A 19419-nucleotide genomic window follows, 5' to 3' on the forward strand; every position below is an offset into this window, starting at 1 on the left:
GGTTACTATGAATTTCTGCACTATGCCAATTCCCATTGTCCTTTGCATTACTTCACCAATTCAGCCCATAAACTGTCATTTACAAGACTGCAGCTCCCAGTTGAATTGGTATAAAATATATACAATATCAAAATGCCTCTTATGGTCCTACCTGTATCTGGGTCTCATACTTCTTTTCTAGTTCTCGGAGTTGGGACTTTAACAGCTTATTTTTTTCCTGCTTTTCTGCACAGTCTGCCCTTGTTTCCTCCAGTCTGCACTGTGACTCCTCCAAATTCTAAAAATCAGTTGAGATCAGAAATTTTTTTTTTTTAGAACATTATTCAGTGGATATTCCCAATACATATTTTGATGTCCACTGAAACTCTCCTAACTAATTCTGGCTTAGGTCATAGCCAGTACGGGGGTCCTGTACCCAAACACTAACATTGTTTATTTGCAGATTTCAGTAACAATTTGTCATTTTAATACTACTTTTAATGAGAAAAGCAAATGGCACTTTAAGACAAATATGTTAAATGGCACTTTAAGACAAATATATTAACAAGATTAGCATATACCAATTACATATTAGCAACCCAAGAAAGTCAGTGCTGAGCCATTAAAAAATATAAAAGAGATTCTTCAGCTCCAAAACACTGTAAACGCTGACTTTTAATAAAAGAACACTTGTCTGTTTAGGGTAGGGGGGAAGTTAGACTGAAGTTCCGCTTTAAGTGATCAATAAAATTACCTAGTATGGATGGCTTACAGCAGGGATCCTCAAACTACGGCCCTCCAGCTGTTGCGGAACTACACATCCCATGAAGCATTGTAAAACTCTGTCATTCACAGAAATGACTAGGCATGATGGGAATTGTAGTTCCTGAACAACTGGAGGGCCATAGTTTGAAGACCCCTGGCTTAACTGTATACTGTACATCTGTAACTGTATAACTTAGTTTGTACAGTCTGCTCCTAAAAGCAGTGTCAGAATCTGTATAACGTCCATTCTGAAGCCTATCGGCTGATTCCATGACCTCACCTCTTGTAGTTTCTCTATCTTGGCTCTGGCTGTCCTCTGCTCAGAGAACAGTTCTGATTTAGTGTTGCTGAGCTGTCGTTCCAGTTCCTGGCGCTCCATAAATGAAATGCTGCCCTCCATGTGCCTAATGCGGGCTTTTAATTCCTCCCGTTCCGTAGTTAAAGAGGAGATCTTGTTGAAAGAAATGCAATAACAATTTGTGATTCAAGTATTAGGAAGACTTCATTCACACCATATTACGTTATGAAGAATAAAAGTCAGAATATTATTTTTCTTTTTAAAAACTGCACCTCATACTGAAAGCTTGTTATCTGGCTGCTGTGTGTGCTGGAACATTGCTGCCGTATAGATTCTAGTTCCAGCTCTAGTTCTTGGAGTTCCTTCATGCATTCACTGCGTTTGTATTCCAGGATCACCAACTCTCTCCTGCAGTGCAGCATATAAAATAGTATATTATTATTCTTGATAGAGAAAAGGCAAACATTTTATGTAGTACAGTACATACTAAAACATGAGAGAGAAGGTGAAGAGGGCCCTCTTTGAATCAGGATGAACAGGCAGAAGGTGATAGGTGTTGATTATCCAGTAATAAATGCTTAGAGGAGAAAGGGAGATGAATAGGAGCTTCTGACAAAGTATGTAATAAGGGCTATTTAAGGTAATTCAGACTTTCTATGGCTTCATTTTGCATCAAACCTAATATCTAATACTAAGATTGGGGGGGGGGGGGGGGGATATGAGATGGAAGGCAGGTGGCGTTGAGAGAGAGGTACATATGACAGAAGCAGTATAATTAAATAGGGTGGAAGGAAATGGGTAGGAGGGAAGTTCTGGAGGGGGTAAATGTGAGTAGAATGGAGGTGGAAAGGAGGAGGAGAGGTTTGCATCCCAAGGTGCTGTGATAATTGAGGCAAAGTAGTTGGCAGAGTGGCACAATGACCCAACAAAAAAGGTGAGCAGGAGATGCTATAACTGGTGGAGAGAAGGAAATGGGGGGGGGGGGGGGGTGGGACTGTAATGAAAGGGGATTAGAGGGAGGTGTTATTACCTAGGGACCATGCCAATGTTGCCATTAGCCTGCAGCAGAGGTACAATGAATCCAGAAAGTATTCACAGCGCTTCACTTTTTCCACATTTTGTTATTCCAAAAATGGATTCAATTCATTATTCTTCTCAAAATTCTACAAATAATACCCCATAATGGCAACGTGAAAAAAGTTTGTTTGAAATCTTTGCAAATGATTTAAAAAACTAAAAAAATCACATGTACAGTACATAAGTATTCCCAGCCTTTGCTCAATACTTTGTTGAAGCACCTTTGGCACCAAATGCAGCCTCAAGTCTTTTTGAGTATGATGCTACAAGCTTGGCACACCTATTTTTGGGCAGTTTCTCCCATTCTTCTTTGCAGGACCTCTCAAGCTCCATTAGGTTGGATGGGGAGGGTTGCTGCAGATCCATTTTCAGATCTCTCCAGAGATGTTCAATCGGGTTCAAGTCTGGGCTCTGGCTGGGACACTCAATGACATTCACAGAGTTATCCCATAGCCACTTCTTTGTTATCTTGGCTGTGTGCTTAGGAACGTTGTCTTGTTGGAAGATGAACTTTCACCCCAGTCTAAGGTCCAGAGTGCTCTGGGGCAGGTTTTCATCAAGGATGTATCTGTACATTGCTGCATTTATCTTTCACTAGATCCTGCCGCTGAAAAACATCCCAACAGCATGATGCTGCCACCACCATGCTTCACTGTAGGGATGGTATTGGCCAGGTGATGAGCAGTGCCTGGTTTTCTCCAGGCATAATGCTTGCCATTCAAGCCAAAGAGTTCAATCTCAATTTCAACATACCAGAGGATTTAGTTTTTCATGGTCTGAGAGTCCTTCAGGTGCCTTTTGGCAAACTCCAGGTGGGCTGTCATGTGCTTTTTACTGAGGAGTGGCGTCTGTCTGGCCACTCTACCATACAGGCCTGATTGGTTGAGCGCTACAGAGATGGTTGTCCTTCTGAATGGTTCTACTCTCTCCACAGAGAATTGCTGGAGCTCTGTCAGAGTGACTATCGGATTCTTGGTCACCTTCCTGACTAAGGCCCTTCTCCCCCAATCGCTCAGTTTGGTGGGGTGGCCCGCTCTGGGAAAAGTCCTGGTGGCTCCAAACTTCTTGGATTTTGTGGTTTGTGCTCTGACATGCACTGTTAACTGTGGGACCTTATATAGACAGGTGTGTGCCTTTCCAAATTATGTCCAATCAACTGAATGTAGACACATCTCAAGGATGATCATATGAAACAGGATGCACCTGAGCTCAATTTTGAGTGTCATGGCAAAGGCTGTGAATACTTATGTACATGTGATTTTTTTTTGTTTTTTATTTTTAATAAATTTGCAAAGATTTAAAATAAACTGCTTTCACGTTGTAATGTGGGGATATTGGTTGTAGAATTTTGAGAAAAATAATGAATTTAATCCATTTTGCAATAAGATTGTAACATAACAAAACGTGGAAAAAGTGAAGCGCTGTGAATATTTTCCGGATGCAAGTATATTTTGCTCATCAGACTCCTGACTCAAGAAGCTCCTCCTCAATATCTGACGCTGCTGAGCAAAGCCACCACCCTTTCCTGTAGTATTCAGTATTACTGGTCCCCATACAGCCTGACCGGGCCCCCTCAGCCCGCTGCCCTGGGGCTTCCCACTGGCGAGGAGCAGTTCTTGCTTACAGTCACTATTATAATGGTCATCATTTCATTGGGAAGGAGGACATGTTTTCTTTAACACAGCTGCTAGCACTTAGCGTCAGTTCACACCAGGGGGCACGTGTTATGGTCTATTTGCTGTGTGCCCACTGGTGTGTGTCATGTAGGGGCAGTGCCATACCCTGTTGAAATGTATCACACTGTTCACTTTTTTTACGATTTATTTAAAATTAATAAAAGACATCCAATGTGGTGCAGTAATGTGTGTTGTGATAAAAATGCAGACATGCTGCATTTTTACACGGTGCGCACCAATGCTCATGTTCAGTGTAAACAGAGCACATAGAAAACCATTGTTTATTGCATGCCTCTTGTGTTGAGCTTGTATTGATTAATGCAGATCAACACAGCTCAAAACATCTGGTATGAATGAGCCCTCAAAGTGAAAAGGAGAAAATTCACCTAAAAGTCCTTCCTAAGGCTCCTTTCACACTATCCGTCCATCGGACGGATTCCGTTTTTCTCAGCGGGGGATCGAGCCGCTGATCCCCCGCTGAGCAGCAGGAGGACAGCTGTTCTTGGTGCTGTGTGCGGAGACACAGCTGTCAGTTCCCCATGCATCTCTATGGGGAAAATCGGATGGAAAATAGGGTTTCCATCCGTCCAGATTTGACGGATCGTACCAGATGTCAGCGGACATGTCTCCGCTGCCATCCGATGCCCCATAGGAATGCATGGGGGGACCGTTCAGATCCGCCAAAAAAACGGACAGGCGGATCTGAACGGTCCGCCTGTGTGAAAGGGGCCTTAAGGTAAACAAATTGTGTACAAACCTTGCTAATTATAGTAGGGAAGGAATGCATTAAACCTTTCTGGAAGATGTCATGGTTTTTTCCTCATGTCTTTACAATGGTGCTCACTAATTATTGCTGATTTTTTTTATCTAGAAGATGTTTGCACAAAATACAGTAGATTTAATTTACTTTGCATTTGGAAAGTAAGTGACACCATGCAGCAATTGTGGGTCAGTCACCATGGATGTAAAATGTCCTTGCTCAGCATGTGTGGGTAGAGCTGTTGGGAGTAGTAAAGTGTAAGAAACTAGATGCCTCTTTGCTTGTGCTGGCTGTGATCTACACTGACACAGGGACATCTTAACGAATGGGCATGCTGGGCAGTTGCCAAGGGGGCCCACCTGCACAACAACCCAGCCCAAGCCATGCATTAGTCCCGATTCCCGTGTGCATTCCGCCACCGAATTTAGCAGGTAGCAAGTGCCTGTCAGTCCTGCGCTGCTGTCAGGCCACTTGGGCAGTGGAGGAGGAACCCACAACTGCAGGAATGAATATCCGCCCCCACGGGAACAGGCACACACAGGACAGTCGAGTCTGACTCCCATCCATGTGTGTGTGTTCACCAGACCCAGCCGCCAAACTTGGAAGCTGTCATTAGCCTGGCACTGCTGTACCAATAAGGAAGTTTTGGAGGTCAGCCATTTTGTTGATAAGGTCATGATTGGAGATTGAAGATTGTGAAGGTTGGAGTTCTCTGGAGGTGTTTGGTTCGTCTTAGCGGTCCCTTAACCGCTTACTGCTGTATTCCCGCCATCTTCCGGTAAGAGTCAGTGTGTGGTGGCTGGGATTTCACATCTCTCTGTTGATTATACACTTGGGTGAAAATACGCCGACTCTTCTACCTGCACTCCTTATGATACTCATCTGATATGGGCTTTATTTATTATATCATATAGCACTAGCGCTGCTCTGTTATGCCCTTATTTGTTCTAAACCTTCCAGTGTTTTGAGTTTGCTGCTGTTGCTTTGTTAAAGGGCACGGGGTGTTTTATATTTCATTATTTATACCAATAAATATTGCCTTATCGATAATTTGCATTTTTATTCTCATGGGTGATTGTGTAGGCAGGGCCCCAGTGCACTGCATTGCCCGGGGGCCCTTTAATGCTCTTAAGATGGCACTGCACTGACACGTTGTTTGCTGCCAAGCAAGAAGTCAGGGGTGGGGTCAGTGTCATTGATAAATGGCAAACCTTGGCCAATGGCCAATCAGTGTGTGTGGCTCTCGTTTCACATTCCTTCCACTTGCAAAAGACAAGCCTAAGTAGCCAGTAATGAGGCTGTCATTGAAGGGGTGGGAGTCAGGAGGATATGCAGCATCCTGTGAAAGCTATGGGGAAGCAGTCTGAATGAGCCTTTACTACACTGTGTGGAACTCATCCAAGCTGGCGCCCCTCTACCACATGGCAATAAACTGTGCCCGAGGCACGTGTCCCTTTGGCCCCCTTTTGTCCTAGCCCTGCATGTAATAATCTGTAAAAATGTTTCATGGCATGACAGATAGTCTAACCTTAAAATGTATGTAAACCCTAACCTAACAATGAACTTCTTTTATTTTCTCCCTTTTGGTCTGCTAAATATATGATTGAAAGCATTTGAATATAAATGTCCAATAACTGCAAAAGTACCTGTTGATCCTCAAGGATTCATTGGTTTTTTACCTTACAAATAGTGAGTTGGCAGTACAGTACTTCTGCACTGAAATCCTAAGGAGTCTTACCGGCCCCTGCCCTGCCCAGGTTACCTCTGTGAACTAAAAAACACCTTCTCCTATGTAATGCAGTTGTGGAGAGAAGGAAGTGTTTTTTAGTCCAAACTAATAGCAATACTCTACTCTTATTCTAGGGTGACAACACTGCTTCTTCATAGATATAGTACAGTGAATGAGCATTGTCACCCTAAGACAGGAAGTGTGTTACTGGCAGGATCACCATGTGTGTTGTGACCCTGGGACAGAAAGGTTGTTACTGGCAGGATCACCAGGTGAAAATAAAGGTAAAAATGTATGAGAAAAGAAAGTCTAAGGACTGGTAAGCTTCAAAATATTACATTTATATTCTTGGGGTTGGATACACTATAAAGTACACTATTACATGACATAACAATATGATGAATGGATGGGAGTGTTTATACATACATTTATTGTAAGAAGGGTTCAGAAGATTAGTTATTGTAGGGGAGATGTGGGTCCCTGTGTTCATTCACAGGATTGTTCTTTTCAGTTTATTAACTGTACCTTTCATGTATAAACAGCTTTCTAAAAACTTTAATGAGTCTGTTCACTGCCTGATACAGGAGTTCTATAAATGGCTATGTGATGGAAATACAGAATGTAGGGTTGGGGACATGTGTCCTTGGCACCTAAAGGTGAGGAGAATATAGTGTATGTGCTGGAACAGGCCGAGCAGCCATGGTATGCAGTGGAGGCAGAAGACAATAATTTTTATTGCATTTATCATCTTATTACCTAAAGTCCTCTTCTGTGATTTGACTTTCCCTCAGATGTGTCTCCATTTTCACTACTTCTTTCTGCGTCTTTTCCAGCAAACCTCGCAAGGATTCCAGCTCATTATAAGCTTCCTATTACACAGAGGATACATAGTTAGAACTAAGGTTCTGTGTGTAATAATGTGACGTAGCAGATGGAGCAGAGAGAACAAACAATCATATCCTAAAATGGAAATACTGCTAAATACTCTTTTTGCTATTGTATCTTGAGTCTGTTCAAACATGAATTAAAAACAACATGTTGTTTGGGCTTTGTGTTTGTCTTTACTAGCTTAGAATATTGAAAGGCAACATTAAATTGTGATAAAACCAGCATCATTAAAAACTATCAATAAATGCTCTATTACATACTGTTCTTACTTACTCACTCACTATACGATTCATTTTCTGTATTCAGCAAAAAACCTGGTTGATTCTGCTGTTCTCTGCCTCCCTCTTCTGTCCATGTCCCCACTGCAGTTGGGGATTTTGCAGAACAGTGTTGGCAGCTAGTGCACATGCTCAGTTTCAAGTGTATTTTCAACCCTGAGCATTTCCTCCTATCACATCCTGAGTATCCTATGTGACTATAGAGTTACACACGTGGGTGTATACACAGTGGTAAATGACACTCCAACTCCCTCCCTTCTCCTCAACTCCAATGCACAATAACCAGCTAAACACAATGGGGACACAGGTTGGAGGGAGGTGACACAGCCTGTGACTATCAGAAATCCACCCACACCATAGGTGTGCGCACAGAGTGTGCCTGGATACACCCCAATCATCCCCTGCAGTGCCGATTCCCCCTGCTTCCTGTCTCCCCCCTGCAGTGCTGCCAGCTTCCCTCCTCTCCTCTCAGGAGCGGGAAAGGGGCTTGTAAATATTTCATTAACTGGCCCCTTCCTTTTTTTAATGAACAGTGAGTGGTCTGTGCTGATCCCTCCTGTGGTCATTCCTAAATGAAGAATAGTAAACTATGTTTACTGCAGGAGGCAGAGAAGGGGACTGGGGAATCTCTGTTTCTTTCTCTGACTCATAAGTGAGACATCAGTGGTCTGTTTAGATCCTTAATATTTGACCAAAGCCCCATAACGGGGCTCCTAAAAAAAAAAATTGTAAAAAAATAATATTGTAAAAATAATTTAAAAAAAATTGGAAAAAATAATAAAAAAAAAAAAAACTAATGACATGTCAACTGCCCTACTGACACCAATATTTGCTTGACTGACACCTTTCACTGCTCTGCTGTTATACATTCATATGTGTTTGTGCTCTGGGGTGCACACCCTAATGCAATAGGCTGCACACACCAATGACCCACACCATGGTATTGCCAAAAAAGTAATAAAGATTTTATTTCAAATATATATTTTTTTGGCAATATAAAATAGTTTATTGATATTGTGACGAGACCAATCTCGCCACTGGGCGTTGGAGAAGCCTGGTTGCTTGCCTCCTGCAATATGACTATGGACCTAGGGGCTTTTACCCCTTTAAGACTGTATTTGGGCATGAAAATGTGCCTGCGGTCGGTCAGAAAAGGACTTCCGTCTAACTTTTTAACCCCTGGAGGGATTTCTATGATTTTTGGTTATGTTTGCATTTGAAGTATGCTGATTCTGAAAATGTAAGTTTTATTTGAATGTGATGCATATTTTAGAAGTTATGAAAATGTTGCTTTTGGTCTGAGGTGACTTTGCATTCACCTATTGTCGGGTGTGCTAAGTATTCCTGTTCCATTCTTACATGCTAATGACCTTGCATTGTTCTGGCCAGGTGGCTAGATAATTAGTTTAGTGTTATTTTGTGCCTGTTTACAAATCTATCTGCATATGCTAATGCAATGAGACAGACATTACCTGATAGTGTATATAATGTGTTTGTGTGGATTTAATAAACAGTTCTAAGTCAGACCACTGCTTGAGCCTCACACGGAGCCTTGTCTCGTTCTTGGGGGGATTCACTGTAGGCTGTTGGAGACTGATTGCTAGGAGTGTAAGCTGATGTATGCTTTTCCTGTTCGTCTGCTAGCAGCTATTCGTGAGGTTCCAGGTTGGAGTGCTATTTTGTATCCAGTTCTGGAGTTTGGTGTCCTGCAAGTAGCTGTGCCTGTCTCTCAGAAAGGGGCATATCGCCTAAACGGATTTTAACCCCTTGTCTGCTGAAACGGTCCGTTACAGATATTAATGATTTATTTTTATTCTGTATCCCAAAGGCTGTTTTTTTTTTTTCGTTTTGAATTTGAACATGTGACCAGCAGCAGAGGACTATACTTTCCTCCTGCTTATGTTTCTCTGCAGACAGGCTGGGAAAGTGCTGGGTCATATGACAGCTGTATATCGGTTTGGAAAATAGGTACTTAGATGTTTTTTTTCAATAAAATAATTACATCATCTGCATACAGAAAGATAAGGGATAATGTAAATTAAACAGTGTGTGTTTAGTATCACTTTAAGTTGATTTAATTGCTTTTGTAATTGGATGTCACTAGATTAATTATATGCGTTTTTCAATATTCATAGTATTTGTATTATATTCCTCATATAATTCCATGCTGTGTTAAGGAAAATGGGGAATGAGAGAAAAATGGAGCCTGCCATCACCCCTTCTTTTGAAAATGCTATATGGCTGGCTGTCGTGCTGACTTGCTTGCTTTAATATGATTGTTTAGATAAGAACTTTTAAATTTCCTGCATATTGTGCGAGGTGAGTGACTGAACCAATGAGTCATTATAACATAACATAACATAAAATACCATAACATAACAGTGAGGCAACAACCATTTTTAAGAATGGGATTAGCAATGGCAGCACCAATTATTCTCTGATGACAGGCTCACTTTAAACAGTCTATAGATATCAAATCTGCATGACCTGATCTGCTCAATAAATAACTGCAATTCTACTACCAGTATACAACCTCTGCAGACGCAGCTTGACCCACTGTTCTCAGGAAAAATATTGTCTCAGTTTATAGCTATTGTTCCCCTGAAATGGGATTGCACTTGGCTGACAAAATTGTTAATGTTTAGGTTATCCTCGGTTCGCATATAAATGATGTGGCGGTCAGATCTTGACATCTATATCATCACTATGAGCAGGTTTAAACTAAAAAAAAAGTCAAAAAAATATTACTGGTCACTGCTTAGCTATGTTTTATTTGTTTTACTATAGAAATATTTTACTCCGCACTCGCTTATATGCTGTAAATGTGCATTCTGACAGAGAACCTTTTTTTGTTGCAGGACGTCATTGAAATGCTGATCAGCTTCTCGGTACTGAGCTTTCCGCTGGGATAGTCTCTCCTCCTCAAATGTTAATTCCTGTGAATGGCAGCAAACAGGAGAAGCAGATATCAATCGATGTAAGCTTTGAAGAACTAAGAAATCACTCACACAAGACATATCTGTACCAGGTCTTTCACCCAGGAATAATATGTACAGTCATTTATTCCAGCACATAGAAGTTGCTAGATCTACAGCAAATAATTGTTTTTTGGCCTATAACTGATAATCATAATAGGCATGATAGGGTAAAGTGAATCATGAATACCAGTAAGTTGGCTTTCGAATAATGATAATAACCTCGCCAGCATGCCAGGGTTGGGGATATTCACTAACCATTTTTTCAGGGTGCTTAGTCATTTCTTATTAATCTAGCTTTGGTCTGACAATTTTTAATAAGAGCGAGCCTTCTATAACTGCTGTGCCAGGCTGTTTTTTTTTTAAAAGGATGACCATGGTCCCTAACTTCTTGTGAATCACTTGTGTTCAAGTTTGGATTATTAAACCAGATCATGTGCATGTTGAAAAAATATGAGTATTATGTATTATGTACATAGACTCCTGATAAATCAATTTCACCTTCCAATTTTGCACCACTGGGCCAACATCACAGACCCCCAGATCAATTGCCTGCTCTTTAGAGATACCATTAACAAGTTATAAATTGCAGATCTCAAAGTACAAGCTTTTAGCTATGTATGTTAGAGGAATGGTGGTTTGGGTATCGGATTTAATCAGTACGGTTATCTATATCAGGTGGGTTGTTGATTACCCCATACTTTTTTCTTACCCGGCGAAGTTTGGCAACAGTTCCTTCCAGAATCTCCCTCTCTGCTAAAAGCTTTTCTGTAATTCTCCTGTTCTGTGCCTGTTCAGGTGAACACTGAAAAACAAAAGCAGCAAAGCCTATTAAATCCCAACTCCAGCCAACAGAGTGGGGAAGAATTTTAATGTATCAGGTCTTTTTTTTTTTTTTTACTCTCTGTGACCCTGCTAGAGAGAATATTTCATCAATTTATCACCAGAACAAAGAAATGAGAGAAGTAGGTGAAGTAGAGAAGTAGGTGTTGCTGGGGTAGGAAGGTTAGCAATAAAAACCTTGTAAAGTTATTGTGTGATTGTAAATTACTGTGTGCCCCTGATGACAAAACATGTAGGGGAAGGGTCAAAAATATATTACATTGCAGCTCACCAATTCTTAGATGTGGTGGGGGCATTCAATTTCTTTTTTTTAGGCTTTTTTTTTTTTTTTCATTTTTACCTGGTGATTTAGACAGTTATGTCCATACACTATACGAAAAATCATTCAAACTTATTTTTAAAAAATGAACACTCGGCTGTAAGAGCAAACGATAGTGCCATCATGTATTGAGTGATAAATTGATCAATGGACATAAATGAATTGTTTTTTTTGCACACAATTTAGACGGGAAACACATTAACCTTTTCATTTATCGATCATTCGGCAGAAAAGTTCCAAACTTGTCCTTCGTTTTTTGGCACAAAAACGTCACAACCGATTACCGATTTGTGCCCATTAATTGGCCAAAAAACGAAACAACTGTTCAAATGACTGAATTTCGGCCGATTTTTCGCGTAGTGTATGGCCATCATAAGTCTGCTGTTTTTCAACTTTCTTTAACAGACCAAACTGATGGAGGGTTGAGCCACACCATTTATCACTGACAGAGATGCTTACAATAATCAGTTTTTATGTAAAGCCTTTATCCCAATAGAAAAACAAACTGTTTGCTGTAACTGTCTTTAAAGTGTTAGATGGAGTTCAGCTCCAATTCGTTAGTAAAGTCTAAATCCGCTAGTCTAACACTACTCTCTCCCTTGATTGACAATTCTGCTGTGCAAGGGTTTACATCTAAAGGATATGTTCACCTTTTGTAACATGTTACAGCCATATTCAGGGACAATGTAACATGCTACATATGCACCAGCCCCAGCACCCACCCTGCTCTTCTCCCTTTTGACAGCTAGCGGGGGATCTTCTCTCCTGCTGTCACAATCTGAAAAAAATGCGCCCATGCGGGGCTCCGCTCACCCAGCCGTGCCATTCATTCACAGTGTTGTATGAATGGGAAAACTACAAGGTCCGACAGCTTTTGCAGCTGTTGGCTTGTAGTTCTCAATGCATCCCCATGGCACTGTTGAGCGTGATGATAGCTCATTGAGCTTCCTGTCACAGTGTAACTGCCGGCCCGTATCGGAGGTACAGGCAGACAGATACACAAACAGTCTGCAGGACCATGGCATTACAATCAAAATCTGCTGAATGTGGATGCAATGTTTAAGAAGTCCCTGACATAAAAATAAAAATAAATGCAGATTTTATTACCTGCAAAAAAATTTGCATTTATTTTAATTTTTTTTAAAAGGTGAACTTTTCCTTTTAAAGTGTAAAGTTTTTTTTTTTAGTTTTGGATAGAGTGGAGAGGGATTAGAACACCTATTTCCCTCTCTATTGGTCCTGTTTACTGTTATCATTGAAAGCGAAGGTAAACGAGAATCTGAAACTTTGGGTTGACATCAGAACAGTAAAAAATGAATCTTCCAATGGCGAGACTAGTTCTGGTGACTCTGGTGCCACCCTGCCATTAGCTCCTTTCGGAGGGATTTCCTCTCACTTGTTTTAGCTATGGAACAGGAAGTAAAGAGAAATGTCCTCAATGGAAGACAGATAACGAAAAAACTGATAGGAGTTAGAACCCTCCCTTACTCTATTGAAACTGAAAAATAAATTGCCTTTAGTTACACTTTAAGTGTTGCGCTATTTTGCTTTACATTTTGGCAAGGGCAATATGCCTGTTATACCTCCTTTTTGCAAAGTCAAGAGCATCTTAAAGGAAGTTACAATTCCACCCATTTTTCTTTGAGAGCATCTGAAAGCATGCTGCAATTGGCTTCTTTAAAGTGGTTCTAAAGTCATAATGTTTTACCTAAATGCATTCCCTGCATTAGGTAAAAAATGTCCCAGTGCAGTATTGCCCCCCTTCCCCCTTAAATACATTCACAGGTAAAAGAGACAGCAGCGTGAGCCATTGGCCGCTGTCAATCAAATCCTGTGAGCAGAGAGCCTGGGGTGGGGGTGAGCTATGTATGTTTTTGGATGCACACAGCCCAGCTCCACAGCGAGCCCACATATCTGCCCTTACAGCAAGCGGCTTGCTATGGTGGCGCATGCACAAGAGCAGGAGTAAAGAGCGCAGACGCTCTTGCACAGAACAGGTAAGTATAACATGTTTTTTATTTTAGGTTAAAAAAAAATGACCCACTCCCCCCTCCAGGGAAACATGCTGGCATGTTCCCCTGTTATATCTTTTATATAGATCTCCACATATAGCTCTTCCGAGATACATGATTGATTCTTTTCATATATAGAAATTCTATACATAAAACACACCTAATCTTAAATATGGAAAACATTCCTATCGGAATTCATACTGTCCTTTATTAAAATCACTTCAATAATCGCGAAATACATACATCTGAACCTCTCTCCTGTTATTGTTTCTACGATACTATGTATTTTCGGTTTGTTACTAAATTAGTTAATATTGGATCACCGAGAATGTTGATCGGAATGATCCAACTGTTGTACCCTTTTCTAATATGTACTTTGTTCAATAAAGCTTTTTGGAAAAAAAAATGTATCTTTTGGGACTACTTTAAGAGTTGGATGCTCTTTACATAAATCCCTAAATCACAAAGTTAAAGCTACTGTAAATTCTCCCAGTAATGCAGTATGTAGGTAATACCATGCTATGAACTATGGCATCAAGTTGACTATGACTATTCAGAGACAATCCAAACTGTGCATGTTCTCTGCAAGTAAAAGTGTACTGATAGCTGCTGTTTATATCTATTACATTTCAGCAACTTTGACACTCATAGCTGAGATTTCAGATTGTGGTACATGCTGAAAAGTTAATAGTTGTATACTTTTATATATCTTTCAGGAACTCTATTGGTAAGATCTTCGTACTCGAGTTCCTGGGTCTGTAACCATTATGAGGGGCTTCCACTCTGTCTATGGATGTTTTTTTTATATTGTGGGAAATGCAAGAGGTGCTTTTGAAACATGTAAGGTGGGTGGGAACACCCCCAAAAAAAAGAGGCTCCAACTACATATCACTTTTGGGTGGACTTGCAATGGTTATTATCCCAGTCTATGAAGTCAGAGACCTCCATTTAAAACAACATCATGAGCCTCTTCTCATACTGACCATTTCTGCATATTGCTTCATGCCTAATAAACATATGATTATTGCAATAACTATAATTACAATAATTGTTAAGATTTACACACGAATTCTATGAAAACCATAGAAATAATTATATACACATAACTGTGAGTGTATAATTATATAGAATTATCAACACTGACCTCGCTAACTGCAGCCAAAAATCTCAGTACCATACCAGCAAATAGTATATTTTATTATTAAATCAGACCACATGATGGCCTATTTACAACTGCCAGGTTTTTATTGCTGTTTTATGTCCCTGATAGACAGATTTCCCCTCACTTTATATCCTGGTGATTTGACAGGAAATCTCATAATTAGAGGATAAGTCACCTTTTATAGTGTTACTGGGACAAATGTCTCCCTTATTTCCCTTTTTTCCTGCTCTTAGGTTAATAGTCCAGAGAACACCTTTTTAATGTGTGAACGAAGGTGTGATCACCAAAGCAAACCTAATTAGAACCATTTAGAGCCAATCAGACTTCTGACTGGCTAGGAATGGTTGCATACAGTTTGGTAGAGGAATTCATGGTACTTGAATTGAAGGTGGATCTGAGCATCACATTTTTTATACATGTTTTATGCAGCATGCCTTTATAACTTAGTAATAAATGTTTTTATATATTATTCTTGAACATACATTAGAAATGGCATAATCTTTCTTTTGCATGTAGAAGAAAAAAGATGATGAAAACATTTCTGATAACTGATGATTTGAATAAAAACCTAGACATGCACTGCAATACAGACACCACAAGGTAATAAAACTCATTATACAGTATCTGATATACCAAAAAATCACTAATAGGTCCCTTAGCATTGCGATCCCTGGACATATCAGTTGATTTAAGTGGACTTGAGCTCCACCGTTTTGGGCTTCCACTCCTCCATTCTCTTGAGGTGAAAGTTCTATCAAAGTCCTCTTCATCTTCATCATCAGTGGAAACCTTGCTAGAGCCAATGTATCTGAAAGAAAATCCAATAGCTTTAGGGGGAAAATATATTTAAAAGTGTTAAGCAGTCGACTGTTAAAGCAGAATAATGTGGTATATCTTCTACACACAATAATGATATTTGTCTTCATTTTCCCAAAGCTCACACTAATATTTCACATTTTATCTATAACCGTGGTGTCCCCTTATCTCTACAGAGTAGCCTAACCATGTATATGGAGACATTTCTTAAACATGAACCTGTGCTTTATCTAAGCAAGGCATAGCAACGTATTTACTTAAAGTGTTACTAAACCCAGGAGCCTGCATTCACTATATCTGTTCTCCCACAGTACACAGAACATGGAAATGCAATTATTTTAGTAAATATAAACTGCTAAATACCTTTTCTCACCAGCAGTATATAGCAGTCCTGTAACTTCTATCAGTGTCTGGTAAAAGCTTGTAGCAACAATTTTCCTACTGCACTGAGCTGTCCTTTCAGGACCCAGGACCCTGACCCTCTGTCTGGACAGTACTGATTGGGCCTGTGCTAATCACATGCACTCTCCCAAGAAAAAAAAAAAACCTTTAGCAATACACACCAAACTGAGCATGTGCAGCCTGACTCCAAAGGCTCTGTCCTATCCGGATATGTTCTGGAGTCAGTGAAAGAAGAGGAGGATCTGTGCATACAGGATCAAAACAACCTTTTTAACTACATCCCATCCGCGCTACAGCCTATATACGGCTGCAGCGCGGACTCGAATTTTCGGGAGGCCGTTTTTTAAACGGCCTCCCAGAAGCAGGCTCCCCGCGCGCTCCCGCGAGCGCGCATCGGGGAGAATCTGTGTCGGCCGTGTCCCTTGGACACGGCCGATCACAGATCGTGGTGAATGGCCAATCACAGCGGCCATTCACCACGTGATCGGACCATCCAATGAGAGATGATCTCATATGTAAACATATGAGATCATCTCTCATCGCCGGCGCTCCTTCCTCACACGGAGCCTGCAGTGTGAGGAAGGAGGGGGAGCCTCACAGCGCTGGGGACACAGAGACATGTAATCAGGGCACCGATCACCAGTGCCCTGATTACTGCAAGGTAAAAAAACATACACACATTGCCCCCAACAGTGCCCACAGTGCCCGCCATCAGTGTCCCCCATCAGTGCCCACAATCAGTGCCCATAGTGCTGCCAGTCAGTGCCCATCAGTGCCTGCTCATCTAGGCACTGATGAGCACTGACTGGCAGCACTATGGGCACTGAGTGTGGGCACTGATGGTGCTGCCCACCAGTGCTCATCAGTGCCGCCCATCAGTGCTCATCAGTGCCACCCGTCAGTGTCCATCAGTGCCATCCGCCAGTGCCCATCAGTGCCGCCTCTCAGTGCCCATCAGTGATGCCCGTCAGTGGCGCCTCTCAGTGCCCAGCAGTGCCGCCTCTCAGTGCCCAGCGTGCCACCTCTCAGTGCCACCTCTCAGTGCCCAGCAGTGCCGCCTATCAGTGCTCATCAGTGCCGCCTATCAGTGCCGCCTATCAGTGCCGCCTATCAGTGCCGCCTATCAGTGCCGCCTATCAGTGCCGCCTATCAGTGCCGCCTATCAGTGCTCATCAGTGCGGCATATTAGTACCTCCTCATCAGTGCCCATAAGTGCCACCTCATCAGTGCCCATAAGTGCCACCTCATCAGTGCCCATCAGTGCCACCTCATCAGTGCCCATCAGTGCCGCCTCATCAGCGCACATCAGTGAAGGAGAAAAATTTATTTTCAAAATTTACTCGCAGAAAATAAGAAAAACTTTTTTTTTTTCAAAATTTTTTGTCTTTATTCTTTTTTTTTGTAAAAAATAAAAAACCCAGAGATGATTAAATACCACCAAAAGAAAGCTCTGTTTGTGTGAAAAAAATGATAAAAATTTCATATGGGTACAGTGTAGCATGACTGCGCAATTGTCATTCAAAGTGTGACAGCGCTGAAAGCTGAAAATTGGCCTGGATGGGAAGGGTGTTTAAGTGCACAGAAGGCAAGTGGTTAAACAATGCAGAGGATTAACCCCTTAGGTTCCACACTGAGAATAACCAGTATTGATTTTACTGTTGTCGGTTTAGTAACACTTTAACTGCCATCCTCACAGCTGCCCATACCTTTCCTCTACTCCTTTGCTGCTCTGTTCCACCAATAGGAACAAAGATAATTGTTCCTTCCACATGTGATTGCTTGGTGACATGTCAATTAAGCTCCTAGTATTTGTCTAGATTTACACAAATTCTAGGAAACCATAGATACAATTATGATATCAAGTAGGAGGAAATGAAGTGATAAACCACCTTTTGACAGTTGCCACTGGGACAAATATCTCTATAGGAAGATTTATTTTACTTCCTGCTCTTGTGTTAATAGTAGAATTTGATTCACTCCCCTTCCTCCCTCAAGACAGTGTTACTGCTTGGTGATATTTCACTTAGGCTCCCAATGTCACATGGGAGCTTCAGCAAGGGAGGACTGGGCTGGGAGCATTAGGGTAAATAATATATGTTGGTGGCTGGTGGCTAAGTGCAGATACTGTCATACCATCCCACAATCAAAGTATGACTCAGTAAAATAATTTATATTGTTGGGTAAAGACCCAGAGTGGGAATACTCCACTATCAGACCTCAATCAAAGTGGGACATAGTACAAATAATATACAGCTGCAAGAAAAAGTATGTGAACCCTTTGGAATGATATGGATTTCTGCACAAATTGGTCATAAAATGTGATCTGATCATCATCTAAGTCACAACAATAGACAATCACAGTCTGCTTAAACTAATAACACACAAAGAATGAAATGTTGCCATGTTTTTATTGAACACACCATGTAAATATTCACAGTGCAGGTGGAAAAGTATGTGAACCCCTAGACTAATGACATCTCCAAGAGCTAATTGGAGTGAGATGTCAGCCAACTGGAGTCCAATCAATGAGATGAGATTGGAGGTGTTGGTTACAGCTGCCCTGCCCTATAAAAAAAACACACACCAGTTCTGGGTTTGCTTTTCACAAGAAGCATTGCCTGATGTGAATGATGCATCGCACAAAAGAGCTCTCAGAAGATCTACGATTAAGAATTGTTGACTTGCATAAAGCTGGAAAGGGTTATAAAAGTATCTCCAAAAGCCTTGCTGTTCATCAGTCCACGGTAAGACAAATTGTCTATAAATGGAGAAAGTTGCTGCTACTGCTGCTACTCTCCCTAAGAGTGGCCGTCCTGTAAAGATGACTGGAAGAGCATAGCACAGACTGCTCAATGAGGTGAAGAAGAATCCTATATTGTCAGCTAAAGACTTACAAAAGTCACTGGCAAATGCTAACATCCCTGTTAGCAAATCTACAATATGTAAAACACCAAACAAGAATGGATTTCATGGGAGGATACCACAGAGAAAGCCACTGCTGTCCAAACTGTTGTGCACGTTTACAGTTTGCACAAGAGCACCTGGATGTTCCACAGCAGTACTGGCAACATATTCTGTGGACAAATGATATCAAAGTTGAGTTGTTTGGAAGAAATACACAACACTATGTGTGGCGAAAAAGAGGCACAGCACACCGACATCAAAACCTCATCCCAACTGTGAAGTATGGTGGTGGGGGCATCATGGTTTGGGGCTGCTTTGCTGTGTCAGGGCCTGGACGGATTGCTATCATGGAAGTAAAAATGAATTCCCAAGTTTATCAAGACATTTTGCAGGAGAACTTAAGGCCATCTGTCTACCAGCTGAAGCTCAAATGAAGATGGGTGTTGCAACAGGACAATGACCCAAAGCATAGAAGTAAATCAAGAACAGAATGGCTCAAACAGAAGAAAATACGCCTTCTGAAGTGGCCCAGTCAG

The 19419-nt window shown here is 41.2% G+C and overlaps 1 protein-coding gene across 1 annotated transcript in view; it reads right to left on the minus strand.

The window, feature by feature from the left end:
• LOC309567826 (uncharacterized protein) overlaps positions 1-19419 on the minus strand; it is a 121530-nt gene that overhangs the window by 47388 nt on the left and 54723 nt on the right. Inside the window, exons 9-15 of the mRNA XM_082273311.1 lie at positions 15395-15569; positions 11138-11230; positions 10294-10386; positions 7041-7153; positions 1315-1450; positions 1025-1195; positions 152-277 (exon numbers count right to left, since the gene is read on the minus strand). Coding sequence (XP_082129437.1) covers positions 152-277; positions 1025-1195; positions 1315-1450; positions 7041-7153; positions 10294-10386; positions 11138-11230; positions 15395-15569 — 907 coding nt within the window. The remainder of the gene's footprint in view (positions 1-151; positions 278-1024; positions 1196-1314; positions 1451-7040; positions 7154-10293; positions 10387-11137; positions 11231-15394; positions 15570-19419) is intronic.

This window comes from Pelophylax lessonae (assembly GCF_965119305.1).
Source record: "Pelophylax lessonae genome assembly, chromosome: 1".
Taxonomy (NCBI): Eukaryota; Metazoa; Chordata; class Amphibia; order Anura; family Ranidae; genus Pelophylax; species Pelophylax lessonae.